This window comes from Saccostrea cucullata, unplaced genomic scaffold, assembly GCF_032062105.1.
Source record: "Saccostrea cucullata isolate Sc308-1 unplaced genomic scaffold, CSIRO_AGI_Scuc_v1 ctg10824, whole genome shotgun sequence".
Lineage (NCBI taxonomy): Eukaryota > Metazoa > Mollusca > Bivalvia > Ostreida > Ostreidae > Saccostrea > Saccostrea cuccullata.
In genome coordinates, this window is record NW_026923172.1 from 2862 (window position 1) to 21429 (window position 18568).

The window sequence follows — 18568 nt, forward strand, 5'->3', positions numbered from 1 at the left end:
TCTTGTAAATCGAACGCATTTATTTCATATTCTGACCAAAAAATATAAATAAAATCAATGTAATATGAATGATAAAAAGTATTTCGAAGGTAAATGGATCCAGTAAAAGTTGTAGCATAACATAACAGTGACATACTTTAAAAAAATCTTAAGTACATAAAAATAATCGGTCGAAATTACACCACCCTACCCTAGATGAATTTCCAGGCAATGGTAGACATGAAACAATTAGAACATTGTTTAGTTCAAGAAACAAACTGCATACCATTCTACTCTGACTGTTTCTGTCCATATCTAGGAGTGCCGAAATACAACTGAAATATGGCCGATTTTTAGCATAAAACAACAATAATCATGAGTCAATCCTTATGTGGGGGAAACTAGCTATTAATAGTTGTCTTATGTTTGTTGAAAGTCCCTCTAAATCTATGGAAATAGAGACAATCACGATATCACATGCAATTTTTAAGGTTTAAAATTCCTTAATATATAAAGTTATTTAAAAAATCATTCCTATTTTGCTGTTGTCTATTTTACAGTGGTTTGTGGTCCAGTCTTTAGGAGTACATCAGCTATGGGTCACGGCAGAGAATCGCTGGGGAAAACAGAGCAAGTCTATTTATGTGGTAAGACTATCTGACTTGATTGTACATACTGGCTAGCTTATATTTTCATATAGCGTTTTTTTTTTAAGCTTGGTGCTAATTTTGGCATTTTGATGATAGATAGATGAAATTTTAATTACTAAAAAGTCAGCTAGTACTCTGTTTAGTGTCCATCTGCAGAGTTGAAACCCTGCGTCCCCTAAAATAAATTACTCTAAAATTATTTGCATGCTATGAGCAGGAAAAACGCCAAATTTTACACCCCGCCAAGAAAACTTGCTATATGGTAAAGTATACAGTTTAATTAATGAACAAGTTTTAAAATAATAAGGAAAATTAGTAAGTAAACTCGGAATAGTTGCTTTGCTTGTACACTGAAAGTTTGACTATCAGAGGCAGTTTAAAAAATTTCTGAAGTTATTTCTAAATTAAATATTTTTCCATTTGGCTTAGAAGAGCATTTTATTTACTAATTACAAAAGTTATATCCTAAAAAAAGCAGTTTATGTTGTAAGAATTTTCTAAATTATCTCCTTCATTAAATGTTATTAATTATCATTTTATTTTTAATTTGTAGGTTGTGATACAGCGGAATCTCTCCGATCTCAAATTTTCATTGGTGGATCCCGATTCCAATTCTCATGTTGTTCCCTCTGGAACAGCGGTAGGCTTTTTGATCCAGGCTGAAATTCACAGCCGGTTCAACTCTACTCTGATCATTGACTCCCTGGACGGTCACACACACGAGGCCTCGTTAGAGGACACAGAGGGACAGACGCTGGCTCTGAACTGCACCCTGGGAGAAATGTTCGTGACCGCCACCTACGGAATAGGATGCCTCCTCAATGTTAGATTTGAACACGCTTTTGAAAAAGAGGCAATGTACAGACCGACAGCCAGAATATTCAGTGGTAACTTTTCTGAAATCGCAGAGTTGGATTCTGAGTTACTGGTCATGAAGCGCCTGGGTTTTTCCCAGATCGTCTCCCCTGGAATCTGCTCTGTTGGACAAGCGTGTGAGTTTGATTTGCAGTGTGAACCATTCTCCATATTTGCGAACGTTACATGGACTATCTCTAAAAATAACAACTCACTGGATGTGATCCAGGGCTCATTAAAGCTGAGCTACATTTTCACTGAGCCTGGTTACTACCATATTTCTACCCTGACACAGAACAGACTCAGTAGTTTATCTGAGTCCACTAATGTCCAGGTCTTAGTTCCCCTGTCAGACCTGTACGTCCAGTGTGACAGGGGACCTGTCTACCCAGAATCGGAACCTATTCTTTGTCGAGCTGACGTAATGGAAGGCAGTCATGCACAGTTCACTTGGAGTGTACAGCCAAACAACACAGACTTTGTGCGGTCTGAAGTCCAGCCAATCAGGATGGATAATACAAATCTCTCATCGGAGGCAGTGTTCACGTTTCATAATAAGGGGTCATACAATGTCAGCGTCACTGTGTATAACAGGGTCAGTAAACTCACGAGTTACGCTGACAGCCTCGTCCAGATACAGGAGAAGATACAGTGTGTCGTGATGAAGAGGGAACGGTCCGCCTACCCCAGGGGTGTGGTCAGGCAAGGGGAGGTCACTCTGTTTCTGGTGAAAACTTGTGGGGGGAGTCATGTGAGATTAGAATTTGATCTGGGAACAGGCAGACAGACAGCCAAAGTTCTGTACATAAAAGAGGAAGATTTGTATGAAGTGAACTTACGATTCTCTAGAGAGGGACAGCATACTTTGGTTGTTTTTGCATTTAATGACGTATCTGAAGTGAAGTTTTCGACTCATGTGTTGGTCCAGCGGCAGATTAACGGATTATCCCTGGAACTGAACCAGAATCAGCCCCATGTCAACTCGCCTCTTGTCTTTATGGTTACCGAAGAAGGTAGGATTTCAATATGAAATAGTAAAATACTTCCATTTTTATTTGTTTTCTCTAATACAGTTTAGTACGAACACGGATATTGCGAATTCACAGATATAGCGAAGTCATTTTGGATCCCCATCTATAGATTTAATGAATTTCTTGTACGGTTATAACGAATAACGGATATAGCGAAGTAATTTCTAAGGTCCCCGCGACTTCGTTATAACCAAGTTTTGCTGTATGATAACTGTTTGAGGGTTAGTAAAGTTGATTTCTTGATCATTCTATCTGAATGTAAATTTGGCCAATCGATAGGCCAGGAGCTAAGGAGGCCTAATATATGCTTGTAAATCTCATGGTGCTGTCTAAGTGTTTGAAGTCAGTAGGCGGGGACTATTGAAATTGACATTGGGGTCCTTGTGTAATTTTAAATCTCAGGGGCTGAAATAGGTTATTCGTTATATCCATATAAGGAATTCCTTAATTAATCTATATAGCTGGGGATCCAATATATGTACAGTACTCACTATAGAGATGTAACAACTAAAGGCTTAATTTTAAATTACCACAAAGATTTCTAAAAAAATTTCTGAAAGTAAACTTGCAAACTTGCAAAATCTTACAATGTCTTACAAATCTTTGCCAGAAAAATAAAATAAAATTAAGGAACAATCAATTGGAAGCTGATGAAAAAAAAATTGCTATAAGAAATGATGAAATCAAAATTCTGTAATCATGGTAATGGATGAAAGATGATGATTTTTTAAATGTCAAACTTTATTACCTAATCACTTATATAATTAGGAGTTAGAGGGTTTGATTGACAGATCCTAAAATTGCCAGCCCAGACGTGAAAGTGAAATGAACTTTACATGAAGGTCTGCTGCCAACTAAAGTCTGTATCTGTACATAAAAATACACACACTCAGATTTCTTACTTGGAAAAGAAATCATGGCTTTTATTTAGCATTGGAAAAAATTCTTCACATTAACTTAATATAATTTCGCGAGAAGCATTGTTACACTCGCAAAATAAAATACCTGCTTTTATTTTTATGAAGTTGAAATCCATGTAAATTCTCTTGATCAACCATCCACTGCAAATTATCATGATTATTAGATTTAATGTAAAAGAGCCATCTCACGATAATAAGAACTGTCTCAGAAAAAATATAAAGAATTTACAGTAGCAACAAATATCTGGTTAGTATTTCTATAACACTTTGACATATCCATGGTATTCACACTACATGTACATGTATTAGTGTTCAAGATTGTTAAGTACAACTGTTTGTATGTTCAATATTGGTAGAATGTAAAAGTTCTATCAACCGTTCTATTTTGTTTCGTAGGAAGTATTTGCCAGCGAGATGACCTGGTTTACAGATTTACGTTCTCTGACGGACATGAAGTGACCAGTGGAAGTCCAGCCATGTCCAGAGTGTTCGACCAATCAGGAGTGTTTACTGTCAACGTTACCGTTAACAACCTAGGTATCAGTCCTTTAAAATTCATAAAGACAAGTTTTTAAAATTTTTCTTAACAATATTAGGCTAATTATTATTCCATTCTTATGGCATCACCAGACAGCAATAGTCAGTGTTATGGCAACATTAGGCAATATTAGATAGCAATAGTCAGTGTTAAAGCAATATGAGCTGCATATTTGAGATCGGAAAATTCTGTTGCAAATTTTTAATTAACTATTTCTATGACAGAAAAATTAAAACATTAATAAACTTCTGTTGTTCATTTTTGCGATGAATATTTTTTATTAGCTTTGGTTGAAGCAAAATTGAATTATTGTCGTCCTGTACAATAATGATTTTTTATATTATACTGTGTATTCGGTTGAACATGTGTTGAATAGAAATATTACTTCTGAAAAATTTTGAAACGTTATTTTTGGGCTTATTGGTCATAGGGGTTTAAATTCATACAAATTAATCATAATAACACACTTTACCAGCAAAATTAAATTCTCAAAAATGCAGATCATATTGCTTTAAGGCAACATTAGGCAACATTAGATAGCAATGGTCAGTGTTAAGGCAACATTAGGCAACATTAGATAGCAATAGTCAGTGTTAAGGCAACATTAGGCAACATTAGATAGCAATGGTCAGTGTTAAGGCAACATTAGATAGCAATAGTCAGTGTTAAGGCAACATTAGGCAACATTAGATAGCAATAGTCAGTGTTAAGGCAACATTAGGCAACATTAGATAGCAATAGTCAGTGTTAAGGCAACATTAGATAGCAATAGTCAGTGTTAAGGCAACATTAGATAGCAATAGTCAGTGTTAAGGCAACATTAGGCAACATTAGATAGCAATAGTCAGTGTTAAGGCAACATTAGATAGCAATAGTCAGTGTTATGGCAACATTAGGCAAACATTAGATAGCAATAGTCAGTGTTAAGGCAGCATTAGATAGCAATAGTCAGTGTTATGGCAACATTAGGCAAACATTAGATAGCAATAGTCAGTGTTAAGGCAACATTAAGCAACATTAGATAGCAATAGTCAGTGTTATGGCAACATTAGGCAAACATTAGATAGCAATAGTCAGTGTTAAGGCAACATTAGATAGCAATAGTCAGTTTTAAGGCAACATAAGGCAACATTAGATAGCAATAGTCAATTTTGTCCTGTCCTAAAGGTGGGCTACAATAAAGGATTTCAACATAGTTAGGGAAACAGAATGTGGCAAAATAAACAAATGCAAAGATAGAAGTTCACCAAATAAAATTGCATTGGATTTAGTGGTCAAAATAGTTAAGGGTTTTACATAGGAAGGCTTAGTGGCCTATTGGCTTCTTTATAAAATTCTCTTTCTGTAAACAAGATTCAACATGAAATAATTAAAAAAAAAATGAATAGAGTCAATAAATTTACATGTTTTAAAAAAATATTTATTACAGTTTTTGGGGGTTTATGAGAAGTGATATATGACTGATTTGGAGAGAAGCTCTTAGATATATTGAGGTTGAAATCGATTCAGACAGGAAAATTAAAACGATACTGTAATTAAAGATCCTATTTTGGATTCTGATAATAAGTCGAGGTTTATCTTCAGAATTAAGGTGTAAGTCTCGGTTATAGTCACTAAATCCGCCGTCATAGAAGCCAGACGGAAAATATGTTATTTAACTTCCTCCTTGGAGTTAATAACTCGGAGAACAGTTTCTACGAGACAGTCAGGTTTTTATGATGTCAGTATTTCTATAGGAACTTGTACTTGATCAATAACAGCAGTTATGTCATTAAAAAGATCCAAGAATGTAGAATCTAAACTCTGGGTATCAAAATAGCTTAAAATGATCTTATATTGCCTATATGAACATGAAGAAAAGCAGTAATGAATGTACAGACCTTTGAAAATGTTTAACAATCAACAACAAATAAAATATTCAATCAATTTTGTTCCTCTTTGATAGTAAAAACAATTGTCATTATTTCAGTTGACAGTGTGGCTCTGTCTATGACCTTCACAGTCAGGAATGATGGGAATTCCCCTTTAGCTTTGTCCAATCCAATCTTCAGTGCTCTAAATCAACCAATCAAATTCAAAGTTCAGGTAAGGGTCTGTTAGGCATTATGGGTATTACCCAGAACTCCAATCAAATCTTTAGTTCTTTAATCAACCAATCAAATTCAAAATTCAGGTGAGTGTCAGTTAGGCAAGATGGGAATTGCCCATTAAGAAATTATGATAATGTTTAAGATAAACCACCATCAGAGTTATACAGTTATGTTATATGATGGGAATAACCCATTTGAAAATTTATTAATCTAACCTGCTGACTCCTGTTTTATACAGGGTGTGCCTGTAGAGGTGTTCATTATTGAGTTAACTGAATTCTTCTGTTTTGTACAGGGTGTGCCTGTAGAGATGTTCATTATTGAGTTAACTGACTACTTCTGTGTTATACAGGGTGTGCCTGTGGAGGCGTTCACTATTGAGGTCAAGTTTGGAGACCAAGACGAAGCAGTGGTTTTCTCCTCCATCCAGTAAGTGTACATATATCAGAGATATTGGTAAAACAAGTGTTTCTGACAGTTATTAGCTCACCTGAGCCGAAGGCTCAAGTGAGCTTTTCTGATCACATTTTGTCCGGCGTCCGTCTGTCTGTCTGTCCGTCTAGCTGTCCGTCTGTCTGTAAACTTTTCACATTTTCGACTTCTTCTCAAGAACCGCTGGGCCAATTTCAACCAAACTTGCCACAAAGTATCCTTGGGTGAAGGGAATTCAATTTTGTTCAAATGAAGGGCCACTCCCTCATTCAAGGGGAGATAATTGGGAATTAATGAAAATTTGGTAGCAGATTTTAAAAATCTTCTTATCAAGCACCACTGTGCCAGGAAAGATGAAACTTATGGGGAAACATCCTCAGGTAGTGTAGATTCAAGTTTGTTCAAATCATGGGGGGTAGGGCGGGGCCAAAATGGCCGACCAAAGTTTTACATAGAAATGTATAGGAAATTTCTTTAAAAATCTTCTCCTCAAGAACAACAAAGCCATAATTGATCATATTTATATGGAAGCATCCTCAGGTAGTGTAGATTCAAGTTTGTTCAAATCATGACCCCCAGGGGTAGGGCGGGGCCAAAATGGCCGACCAAAGTTTTACATAGATATATATACTAGGAAAATTCTTTAAAAATCATCTTCACAAGAATAGCAAAGCCATGATTGATCATATTTATATGGAAGCATCCTCAGGTAGTGTAGATTCAAGTTTGTTCAAATCATGACCCCCAAGGGTAGGGCGGGGCCAAAATGGCCGACCAAAGTTTTACATAGAAATAAATAGGAAAATTCTTTAAAAATCTTCTTCTCAAGAATAGCAAAGCCATAATTGATCATATTTGTATGGAACCATCCTCAGGTAGTGTAGATTCAAGTTTGTTCAAATCATGACCCCAAGGGGTAGGGTGGGGCCAAAATGGCCGACCAAGTTTTACATAGAAATGTATAGGAAAATTCTTTAAAAATCTTCTTCTCAAGAATAGCAAAGCCATAATTGATCATATTTATATGGAACCATCCTCAGGTAGTGTAGATTCAAGTTTGTTCAAATCATGACCCCAAGGGGTAGGGTGGGGCCAAAATGGCCGACCAAAGTTTTACATAGAAATAAATAGGAAAATTCTTTAAAAATCTTCTTCTCAAGAATAGCAAAGCCATAATTGATCATATTTATATGGAACCATCCTCAGGTAGTGTAGATTCAAATTTGTTCAAATCATGACCCCAAGGGGTAGGGCGGGGCCAAAATGGCCGACCAAAGTTTTACATAGAAATGTATAGGAAAATTCTTTAAAAATCTTCTCAAGAATAGCAAAGCCATGATTGGTCATACGACTACTTTTGGATTTAAGCTTTTCAAGTATAAACTAATTCTGCTTTTTCTTAGCCACAGTGCTCAGGTGAGCGATGTGGCCCTTGGGCCTCTTGTTTCAAATGGTATCTTTTATTTTGGGACACCCTGTAACACTGTGTTATTGTAACACTGTAATATTGTACTGTAATATTATAATATTGTAATGTAACATTATAATATATTGTAATATAACACTGTAATGTTTTAGATGGGAGCACAGCTATGATAAGCCGGGTATTTATGAAGTGTCAGCCGTACTTCACACAGTCAGTAGGGGTAACCTAGAGGTCACCAGTGTTGTCATTGTCCAGGAGAAGTTAAAGGAACTGACCATCAGAGCTCCCAGTGTCATCAAAATAGACAGGTAAATTTTGATCAATCATTATAATTCGAATCCATATTGAGACCGTATAAACTGAGGTCCTGTGTCATAGTAGATGCTGGCACAAAAAAGATCCTTCACTGCTCAATGGTGCTGATGCCAATTATAGGTCAAAATTTGAAACCCTCCACCTGCAAGTGGTGGCGTCTTAATATGAGTGAAAAATTCTCAAAGGGACAGTGCACAAAGAAACACATAAACAAACAATTACATGTACTTTCTTTGCATAGATATGATCTATATAAAACAGTCAATCCTTACATCGTGGGTTCAAATCCCACTGTGGGACGTGGAGACCGGTAGGTGCTGGCACAAAAAAGATTCCTCCCTGCTCAGTGGCCTTGAGTGCCGAGCATAGGACAAAATTTGAAGCTCTCAACCAGCAAGTGTTGGTGTCTCCATATGAGGGAAAAATTCTTGAGAGGGATGTTAAACAACATACAATCAATCAATCATTTAACACAGGGAAATTCTAATTTACTGTTATTGATGGGTAAATTATGATCATTCATTAAAACTAAGAGGTATATTATCATCAATCTAGCAAGAATGTTTTTAAGAGGGGTATAACGGAATGTTTCTTGATTTAATCCAATGTTTGATTAGAGGTTATGTCATAAAATGGTGCCATAACCAATTATAACATTAATGTGGCAAATTTGTCATTTGTTTATTCCCCCTAATTTCATTAAGGCATTAAACTGAACATGAAAGACATTTTTCAACTCCTAGTAAGAGAAAGCAATGAAACCTGTTCCAATCTCTTCTTTATTTTTTGAAGGTGTACCCTGAACATGAAGGTTATAAAATTACCTCAATCATCTAACATTAGGGAGAATTTGGTATATATAACAGATTTATGTAGGTTCAGACATTCCTGAGCTTCTGACTACAGGATGATGAGCAGACAATTATAAACAGGAAGTGGTCGTCTACAGACATCAGCTCGAGTTCTTCTCTCGCTGGATCAGTTTGTACCGAGTCACTCTCACTCGATGATTCTGAGCTGTCGTGTAGGGAGGGTGAAATCTGTAGCTACACTCTGATTAGATTAACATTAAAACACAGAACAAATTACGTAATCTTCAAAAGACTTCTCTTTAAAGAGAGGTGAAATACGAATCAATCTTACTGGATTTCAGGGGTAAAAAATAACATTGTTCTGAACAATGAAGTAGAGTAAGGAAATGTTTTTCCCTCCGGCAGCTGTACAGAGAATCTCCCCGGCAGGATGGGTTTGTTTATAGGGAGACTGGAATGGATGAAATTAAGAATAACAATCAAAGGCTTTAACTGCAGTGGTTAGGCATTGGAGCTTTCATTTGTTTATCAACTTTTCAGTTTTCCAATGAGTCTGACTCCAGCACTACACAATGTTAGATAATGGTTCTTATCCTGTAGCTCTGATGCCAGGACAAGTGAATCATTTCTGGGGGAGGGGGGATATTTCTGTCCAAGTATTTATTATTTAATGAAGTTTTTTTAAAATACGTATGTTATGTTAAATTTCTTTTTAAGATTAAAAACATAATGAAAACGATTATAATGAAATTTTCAGACTTGATTTTTAACATACCTTAATTCCTATAATTTAAAAAAAAAAAATCAGAGACGGGAAACCAAAACAAAAAAAAAATCCCCACACTAATAATCCCCTACCCCCTGCCCCCCCCCCCCCCCCCCCCCCCCCAAAAAAAAGTGTCATAAATTAAAAATGGGAGATAGCACCAAAAAAAAGTGTGGATTGAAGTTAAATTGTGCTAGGAATAAAAATTTAAAAAGTACGTGAAAGGTGCAGGTGTTGGGTGGAGCTCACCTACGTTGAAAACCAATTATTGAACAAGAAACATTTTAACAAAGTATTAACCCAGCACTCTTCAGAATACACACACTAGAACCAGCAAACCAGCCGTTCTAAGGAGATGTTTTGGTAATTAGACTTTAATTGATGAAGCACGAAGCCACGTGCCACAATTCCAATTTTAAACAGATATTTCTCTCTAAAGATAAACATGTGGTGATGATCAGGGGAAAAAATATGTTGAAAAAAACAGAAAGCCCCAATATATGAGGTGAAATGAAACACCACAGGGTGATTAAGGTGAACTCTATTTTTTTTCCTTAGAATTGCAGTTTTTATTGCTATTTTGTGTTTTCGGTTAAGTGTAATATTTTTAAAACAAAAATGTTCAGTTGTCAGCAAACCTAATAACTGTCTCTCACCATTGTTTCTATCATTTTTTCTATAACAAGGTGGGTGGACTTTTTAAACTTAATTTATGTCTGGAAATCTTGTTATCTGTTTAAGCATGTGTGTAGTCGCAGGATTTTCACAGGTGTAATTATCCTCAAGATTTTTGAAAGAACCATATTGACATATTTAGCTCACCAGAACCAGGACTCAAATACTGTTCTGTTTAAGCTTCACGTAGTAAATTTTTGTTTTTGATTTGACAAAGTATATTGCCAATCGGGCATTGAATTTAAAGCAGATCTATTTCATCAGAAATTCCATACTTTTTTGGTCTGATTAAACTTTTTCACATGGCTGTACCAGAGCTGCCAACCCTTACGATTTTGGCGTAAGGTGAATGAAATCAGCGTCTAAGTTACGAATTAGGAATCCTCTCTTTATTCTTCCGATTTCAGTTTTTCTTGTTCAAAGTTTATAATGCCGGTATTTTCATAGCTGGCAGTCTATAGTTTCTACTATTATAATATATTCATGATTCTTACAATGCTTGCTTGTATCATCATTTTGGTTTTAGAATGCTGATCAGATTCATGTTAATATTTAAAGTAAACAAACTGTAAACATGCCTCAGATTGCATGTCCATTTACAAAACATCTTCAGCGGCAGGGGGTGTAGGTGATCTCTAGACCCCACCCTACTATTTGTCATTGCAGAATGTTGGCAGCTCTGCTGTACTTATATAATCTATCTTTCCTTGTAACAACTATAGAGCTACTGTCTCATCAGAGACTTCCATTTTCTGATGACATATTAGATGATGTTACCTGTCAACTTGTTCTCATGTTCTTACTGACATAAATTGTTAATTATATAATATTATGGTATTCATTTTTTCAACAAAAAAAGTAAGCAAGGAAAATATTACTCAGAAGTTCAAAATTAAAAAGAGAAATAATGAATCATTTCAGAATTTCCAGAGAGCACCTGTTTGAAGCTGAGATTACCGTGGGTGGATCCAAGGAATTGACTGGGGGTGAATCAGAGGATTTTACAGGGAGTGGATCTGGGGTTTTGTACTTCTGGTCCTTAGACAATCGTCAGTCTCCTGCTAGCACTGTTAACTGGGTAATGTGTTATTTATTAATAAAGCAATATTAAAAAGTGGTACAAGGGAGCTTACTTGTACAACTTGTGGATAAGTGAATATGGCATGCTGCAATGACAGTGTAAAAATGATTCAAACTTTAAAAATTAGTTCATAGAGTTTATCCACTCAGTGTTACATGTACAGGAAGAGCAGTTAATGTTCTGTATTTTAAGATTTTGTCGTAAATACTGACTTGACAGGTTATTGACTTTACAGGTTATTGAAGAAATTGACCGGCCTGGTACAACTGTACTAACAGTGGGTGCCCAGAATGACCTTGGAGATAAGTTACTTGCAGTACAGGAGGTGAAGATCCAATACCCTCTCCTTGATGTGACCTTGACCTCCGATCCTACAGTGGAGGGGCGTGTCTGTGACATCACGGTCCAGGTCACAGGAAGTCGGGACGTCGTGTTTGATGTGGATTTTGGGGACGCAATTCAGGATTCGTTATCCTCTGATGATGTCGTTGTTACCATAGATACCACCTCCAGCTTGTATCTCCCTAAATACACCGCCGTCCTACAACACCAGTACAATCTGAAAGGTCAGTACCAGGTCAAGGTCAATGTGTCTAATGCCGTCTCCTGGGTGACGGGTGATGTCACGGTGATGGTAGGGGAGGCTGTCGGGGACGTTACCCTGGAGATCCTGTCCCCCCACAGGGAGCTGCCCGGGGTCTATATCGTGTCCCTCAGTGACCCACTGACTGTCCGAGTGACCGCCGGCAGGGGAGATAACCTAACCTTCACCTGGGATTTCTCTGAGTATCCTGACGGAGGCACCATAGACCAGCTAGGGTAATAAGTCTTATGCAGTGATAAAGTTACTTTAACAATTAAGCTTAGTAAGCTAGCAGTTAGGGTAATAAGTCTAAATCAGTAGTGATTAAGTCATGTTAGTAACAATCAAAAAAGTAAGGTAGCAGCTAGGGAAATAAGACAAATCCAGCATTAATTAAAAATTTTTTCACAGAGTTAATGTACTATAGATATATAGTACATCATTTGTGCACAGAGTCAATGTACTAAAGATATACATAAAGATCATTTTTCACTTCATACAGTGTAGATTCTGTAATAAAAATTCAATTTCTGTAACGAATTGGATTGACTATTTTCATGATTTTCGTCTGCCACACACTTTGTATATTCCTTTATTAATTTTCTTGATCACAGAACACCTTTGCTAAAAAAAAACAGTAGACTGAATGTAGTTTTTTATTTCATAGAAATGTAGACTTTATAGGTATGTACATGTATCACCAATCTTGTTGTAACTTAGGAATGGTAGTTCCAGTACAGCGACCTACTCCTTCAGTATGACGGACATTTTCCCGGTGTCTGTCAGTATCAGTAGTCCCTACTACCAGGCCCCCCAGGTCTTTCCATTCAAACACAAGTTCAAGGTCGTCCAGGAAATCCAGGGAGTTTATCTGGAGGTCAAGGGGTCGGGGAAGACAGGAGCCGCCCTCAAACAAGTGAATGGAGAGTTACAGACAGAGGAGATACATTTCCTAGTCAGGTAAATAAAGTGTGTAGAGATTACAGGGGAATGGGGGGAGATACATTTCCTAGCCAGGTAAACTACAGTCAATTCTCGAATTATCGCCATTCGATTCATCTCAATTTTTGCAATACCACCATGATTTCCAAAGAACATTTTTCCTGCTATATAAAATTCTCTTTATAACGCCAAATTCGCATACCGCCATCCGCCACCGTTTTCAAAACAAACGTCCATTTTTAAGTGTCAATTATCTCGATATACTGCCACAGGTGCGTGTGGTCAGTGGAGCGCAGCTAATTAGTTGACACTATCCATGTTGTAAAGCATGCAAAGCCAGACAAGGTACATGCAATTAAATGATAAAATAAGAATTAATTAAACAATAATTTTAAAGTGTTACAATAATTTTTTTCTCTGTTTAATAAAAATCATTTAGTCACGGCTTTGCCACGAAAGCGTTCGTTGTTAAAGTACGCCGATATAAACAATATTATTTTTGATGATATCTGCTTTATACAATGCAAAGTTGCTTTAAAAATTTTTTTTCGGTATAAATTGTAATCGTTTTATTAACAATGATGCCATAAATAATTTAATTTATTCAAGAATTCATTTAACAATACGTACTATCGGCAATATATATCATGACGATCGATTTTTTTTTTTTTATTTCAGACGTCCAGATATACGTGCATACACATGTACTTGTCTTCATAACTGCACATTTTGTTTTAGCGAAATTCATTATGGTACATAAAAATTACTTGAATTATTTTTAATTAAAAAATATGTTTTTATATACATGTACATTGTACATGTACCCCTAATAAGAATAGAAACGCTGAATGGTATTTTTATGAAGGGTAACTCTACTTCTTGTTTCCTAAAAGATGGGAAATTCACTTTTTCAATATTTGTTTTTACAATTTTTTGCCCCTTAGTAGTATATTTGGACTGCTCACTTTTGACTTCGGGCTTGTAACTTTATTGCTTTACAAGCCTGTGGGCTAGTACTTGATTTCTTTTAATTGCACACCCCTGAGTTGTAAGACAGTTGGCAAAAAAACACCCATATTTCAAGCCAAACAAAAGTATAAAGGCACCATACAATGGTAAAACTGTTTTGTAATTCAACCAATTCATGTGAATTCGTGTATAAAAAAATTCAATAAAATAAAAAAAATTCCTACCTACCAACTCTATTTTATTTCAGCATGTAACAGTAAAAAAATATATTTTTTTGTTTGGCCTAATACAGGTTTGACTGTAATTATGATAAGCAATGGTGCCTCTTTCATTTTATTATTGACTAGTCATTAGCTTTATAATACATGTAATAAAACAGACAGAAAAGAAAATATGAAATCAGAAGAGGATATGTAAATGATAATCTCTGTCCTCGAACTCCTACAAATATCATCTGACAATTAATTAATTAAGGGAATCCATTGGCAAACTCTCTGTATTCTCATTTCTGTAGCTGTTTGAATTGAAATAAAGTCTGTACACCAAAATAATAATTCTGATAATTGTAGCTGTTTGTATTCTCTGGTATGGTTCTTGTCTGAGAGATTGTTGGTATGAGTATAGAGCAGCCTGGAGATTCCCTGTCACCTGTTGACAGATCCCCAGAATCTGCCACGATATGTCTCTGAGACCTAAATCTATAAACTGTCCCTGATCATAGTGAACTAGGTTCTGTAGATCATCTAGAGCTGTTTGTGCTCGCATTGTGTCTACATGTCTGTAGCACAAGATCTCTAGCATGTATAACAGGATAAAGGGTGGAACGTTTAATGCAGGCCAGGGTTTCTGTAGAGCAGACTGTTGTTCTTGTATCAATTCAATGATGTAATGAATTTCATTGATAAGTGGGATATCCCTTGCTACAGCCTGTCTCATCTTTGTAGACCAGGACTGTCCCCCTACAGCCTCAGTATACATCTCTGCATCTACATAGTTACATGTATACATCACATATGGCTGTGCTAACTTGACCTTGGTTATCTCTATAATAGATAATGCTTCCATGTATCTAAGTGTCTTGTAATAATACATGGCTATGTACAGCATGTCTGTAATACAGCCGAACTTGGCTGTTAATTTCAGCATGTGACAGGACATTTTGTCAGCTCTATAACTCAGTTTGTTGTCAGATGTGTAAGTTTTCATGTGTAATAAAAAAAAAGTGTGCTAAAGGATACAAGCAGTACTGTTCTGTAGCACAATGACTTGATACTGTGTCAGGAGGGGTGAACCTATCATCTGTTCTATTGTATGTATATATCTAATGCATCTTTGTATGTTCCATTTTTCTGGTTTTATGGAAAGGCTTATTATTTCATATAATAGATTTCTATCAAACTCAGCCTCAGAAATCAGAGTACGATCATCTGTACAGATGGAGTTTCTGGGGTTATGTAGGACATCTATAATAGAAGACCTAATGGAGGGACTGTGTAACAGGAATGCTAAACCCTTCTCATACAATGCATACAGTTTCATGAATAATTGATGTTGTTTGACACCATGAATTTTACTCAGAAACATGTTGTTGCCTGGAATGAAAAAGTTAGGACAGACCCCCTCATACACCCATTTGAGGATGAGTTTAAAACAGACCCAGAAACCCCCCAGGAGATTTTGTGGACACCAGTGAGGTATTGTATTTTGTTGAATCACCCAGAAAACTGCCGTCTTCATGTGATAGGAACACAGTAATTTATCATCATCACCTACTCCATTGTTAATTATTTCTGTTAAGATCAATTTAAGTAAGCAGTAAGTTAGGAATTGACAGTGATTCATTACATATACAAGTTTTTGTTCTGCTCGAGAGAAAGAAATTCTCCATTCATGATCTTCATGATTTCCTAGCCTATGTCCAATTGCTACAAAGTGACATCCATTTTTCACTATATCATCAACAACATGAGGCGGGGGCCATGAGTGACATCTGTCTATCCACGGGAAGGCAGAGGGAGGCCAAAAGTCACTAACAAAACAGAGGGCATTATCAAATTCTAGTGTTCCAAGTGTTCCACTGACACAGGGTCCATGTTGAGTGGTGTTATAAGGTAGTTGAAATGCAGATAAAGAGACCTCTCTGTATTTAGAACTAGATACATAATATCTGTTATTCATTCTAACACACGCTCTCCAGATTTCTCTGTACAGGCTAGGTGACAGTAAATATAACAAAGTAAATCCTGGTGGACTGTCAGAACAGTCACAGAGGATCAGTGTGTGTCTGTGTGTGTTGTAATACTGAGACTGAGATAATTCCCAGATCACATGGTGATTATTTGGCCAGTACATAAAGTCTACATCTGATCCATTCAGTCTTAGTCCTTCTCCATAACTTCCACTCAGCATCATACTCAACTCATCACTTGGTGTCACTTTATTTCTCACCATCTCCCTGATGTCCATCATATCTCTCCTCATGGCCACCAGTTGTGAAGTCCCAACTTTACGACACAGTCCCACAAACACAGACTCTGATATGCGTTGTATGGCTGTCTCACTGAGAATGATTAAAGTGGAATTTATATTTGTGTATAATTAGTGTTTCACTTTTGTAAATCTATAATATAATTATCATAATTGATAAGCTTAATAAACATTTATGTTTATTAAAAAAAAAAAGTTGACATTTTTTTAATTAAAAAAAAAAGAATTTTTACATTATTTCATACATGTAAATCATAAAAAAATAAACTTCCTCAACTGAATCAGTTATTTTTCAACTCAACTAAATCATTCATTTTTTTTAAGTGAAATTTTTAAATGTGAAAGTGTCTAGGATATGTTTTAAATTCAGTGGTGTAAAAAGTGAAAACTAATTTTACTGTCAACAAATTACACTGATTACACTGATTCAGATGAATTAGGAATTGTTTTTAGAGTTTTAAATTCTTGTAATGAAAACTTACATTTGTGAGCTTCTAATGGAGTCCATGTTTCCTTTCTGCTAATGTGTAGGCTAGTGTAAAGTCACAGATTTAACCTGAGGTGCAAAGTGTGGGTAGACAAGGAGCTTCCTCTCGATAGGTATTGGGGGTCAAGCTCAGACATCTACAATTCTAATTTGACAAGTGAATATAATATTGTAGACGTATCTCAGTTATATCATGATGTGTAACTCGGCTTAGGAAGTATGGAAACTTTCTTACTGAATAAAATTCCATCAAAATGTTGAATTTCCTACTTACCGAATATAACTCAAGTTATCAATTTCGTTTCCTGCAGGTTTTATGGACTCCTGTTGCTTTTGATGAAATTTTCTGATACAGACTTGAAATTAATATCACTTGAACCAAGCCTCCTAATCAATCAGTTGCACAACCAGCAGTTGTGTATATCAATCAAAAGAGATCAATTTCCGGTTATGCATTTGATGCGAATAATTCCAGTACACAGGTAGTAAATTGATCCGATTCAGGCAATAATTGATATTTTTAGCTCTACTGGTCAGAGACCAGAAGAGCTTATGCGATAGTAATGCGTCCGGCGTCCGTCCGTCTGTCCGTCTAGCTGTCTGTCTGTCCGTCTGTCTGTAAACAATTTTTCAAAATGCTACTCCTCCTACAGTTTTGGTCTAATTTCAATATAACTTGGCACACAAGTAGACTACACTAAGATACATAATTCTGTGTATCGGTTTTTAGATTTCGATGAACGGTGTTGCCGTGGTTACTAAAAATAGAAATTTCTGTGAAATTCTTTCAAAATGCTATTCCTCCTACAGTTTTGGTCTGATTTCAGTATAACTTGGCACACAAATAGAGTACACTAAGATACATAATTCTCTATATCGGTTTTTGATTTCGATGAACGGTGTTGCCGTGGTTACTAAAAATAGAAATATCTGTAAAATTGTTTCAAAATGCTACTCCTCCTACAGTTTTGGTCTGATTTCAGTATAACTTGGCACACAAGTAGAATACACTAAGATACATAATTCTGTATATTGGTTTTTGATTTCGATGAACGGTGTTGCCGTGGTTACTAAAAATAGAAATTTCTGTGAAATTCTTTCAAAATGCTACTCCTCCTACAGTTTTGGTCTGATTTCAGTATAACTTGGCACACAAGTAGAATACACTAAGATACATAAATCTGTACATCGGTTTTTGATTTCGATGAATGGTGTTGCTATGGTTACTAGAAATAGAAATTTCTGTGAAATTCTTTCAAAATGCTACTCCTCCTACAGTTTTGGTCTGATTTCAATATAACTTGGCACAAAAGTAGAATACACTAAGATACATAATTCTTTGTATTGGTTTTGATTTAGATGAACGATTGGCGTTGTTACTAAAAATAGAAATTTCTGTGAAATTATTTCAAAATGCTATTCCTCCTACAGTTTTTGTCTGATTTTAATATAACTTGGCACAAAAGTAGACTACACTAAGATACATAATTCTGTGTATCGGTTTTTGATTTTAATTTTGATGAACGGTGT

General features: G+C 35.9%; 2 protein-coding genes across 2 annotated transcripts; one reads left to right on the forward strand and one right to left on the reverse strand.

The window, feature by feature from the left end:
* Window positions 1-539: 539 nt before the first annotated feature.
* Window positions 540-13117, forward strand: LOC134263355 (uncharacterized; the record flags this gene model as incomplete). The annotated part of the gene is made up of 9 exons (XM_062745688.1): window positions 540-626; window positions 1183-2497; window positions 3832-3972; window positions 5943-6058; window positions 6416-6492; window positions 8074-8229; window positions 11411-11567; window positions 11806-12389; window positions 12874-13117. Coding segments are annotated over 9 exons (2877 nt in total), but the record flags the coding sequence as incomplete, so codon positions are not given.
* A 1412-nt stretch (window positions 13118-14529) lies between these two features.
* LOC134263353 (uncharacterized) lies at window positions 14530-17059 on the reverse strand. Its single transcript, XM_062745687.1, is given in 2 exon segments — window positions 14530-16624; window positions 17034-17059. Coding segments are annotated over 2 exon segments (2121 nt in total).
* Window positions 17060-18568: the final 1509 nt, after the last annotated feature.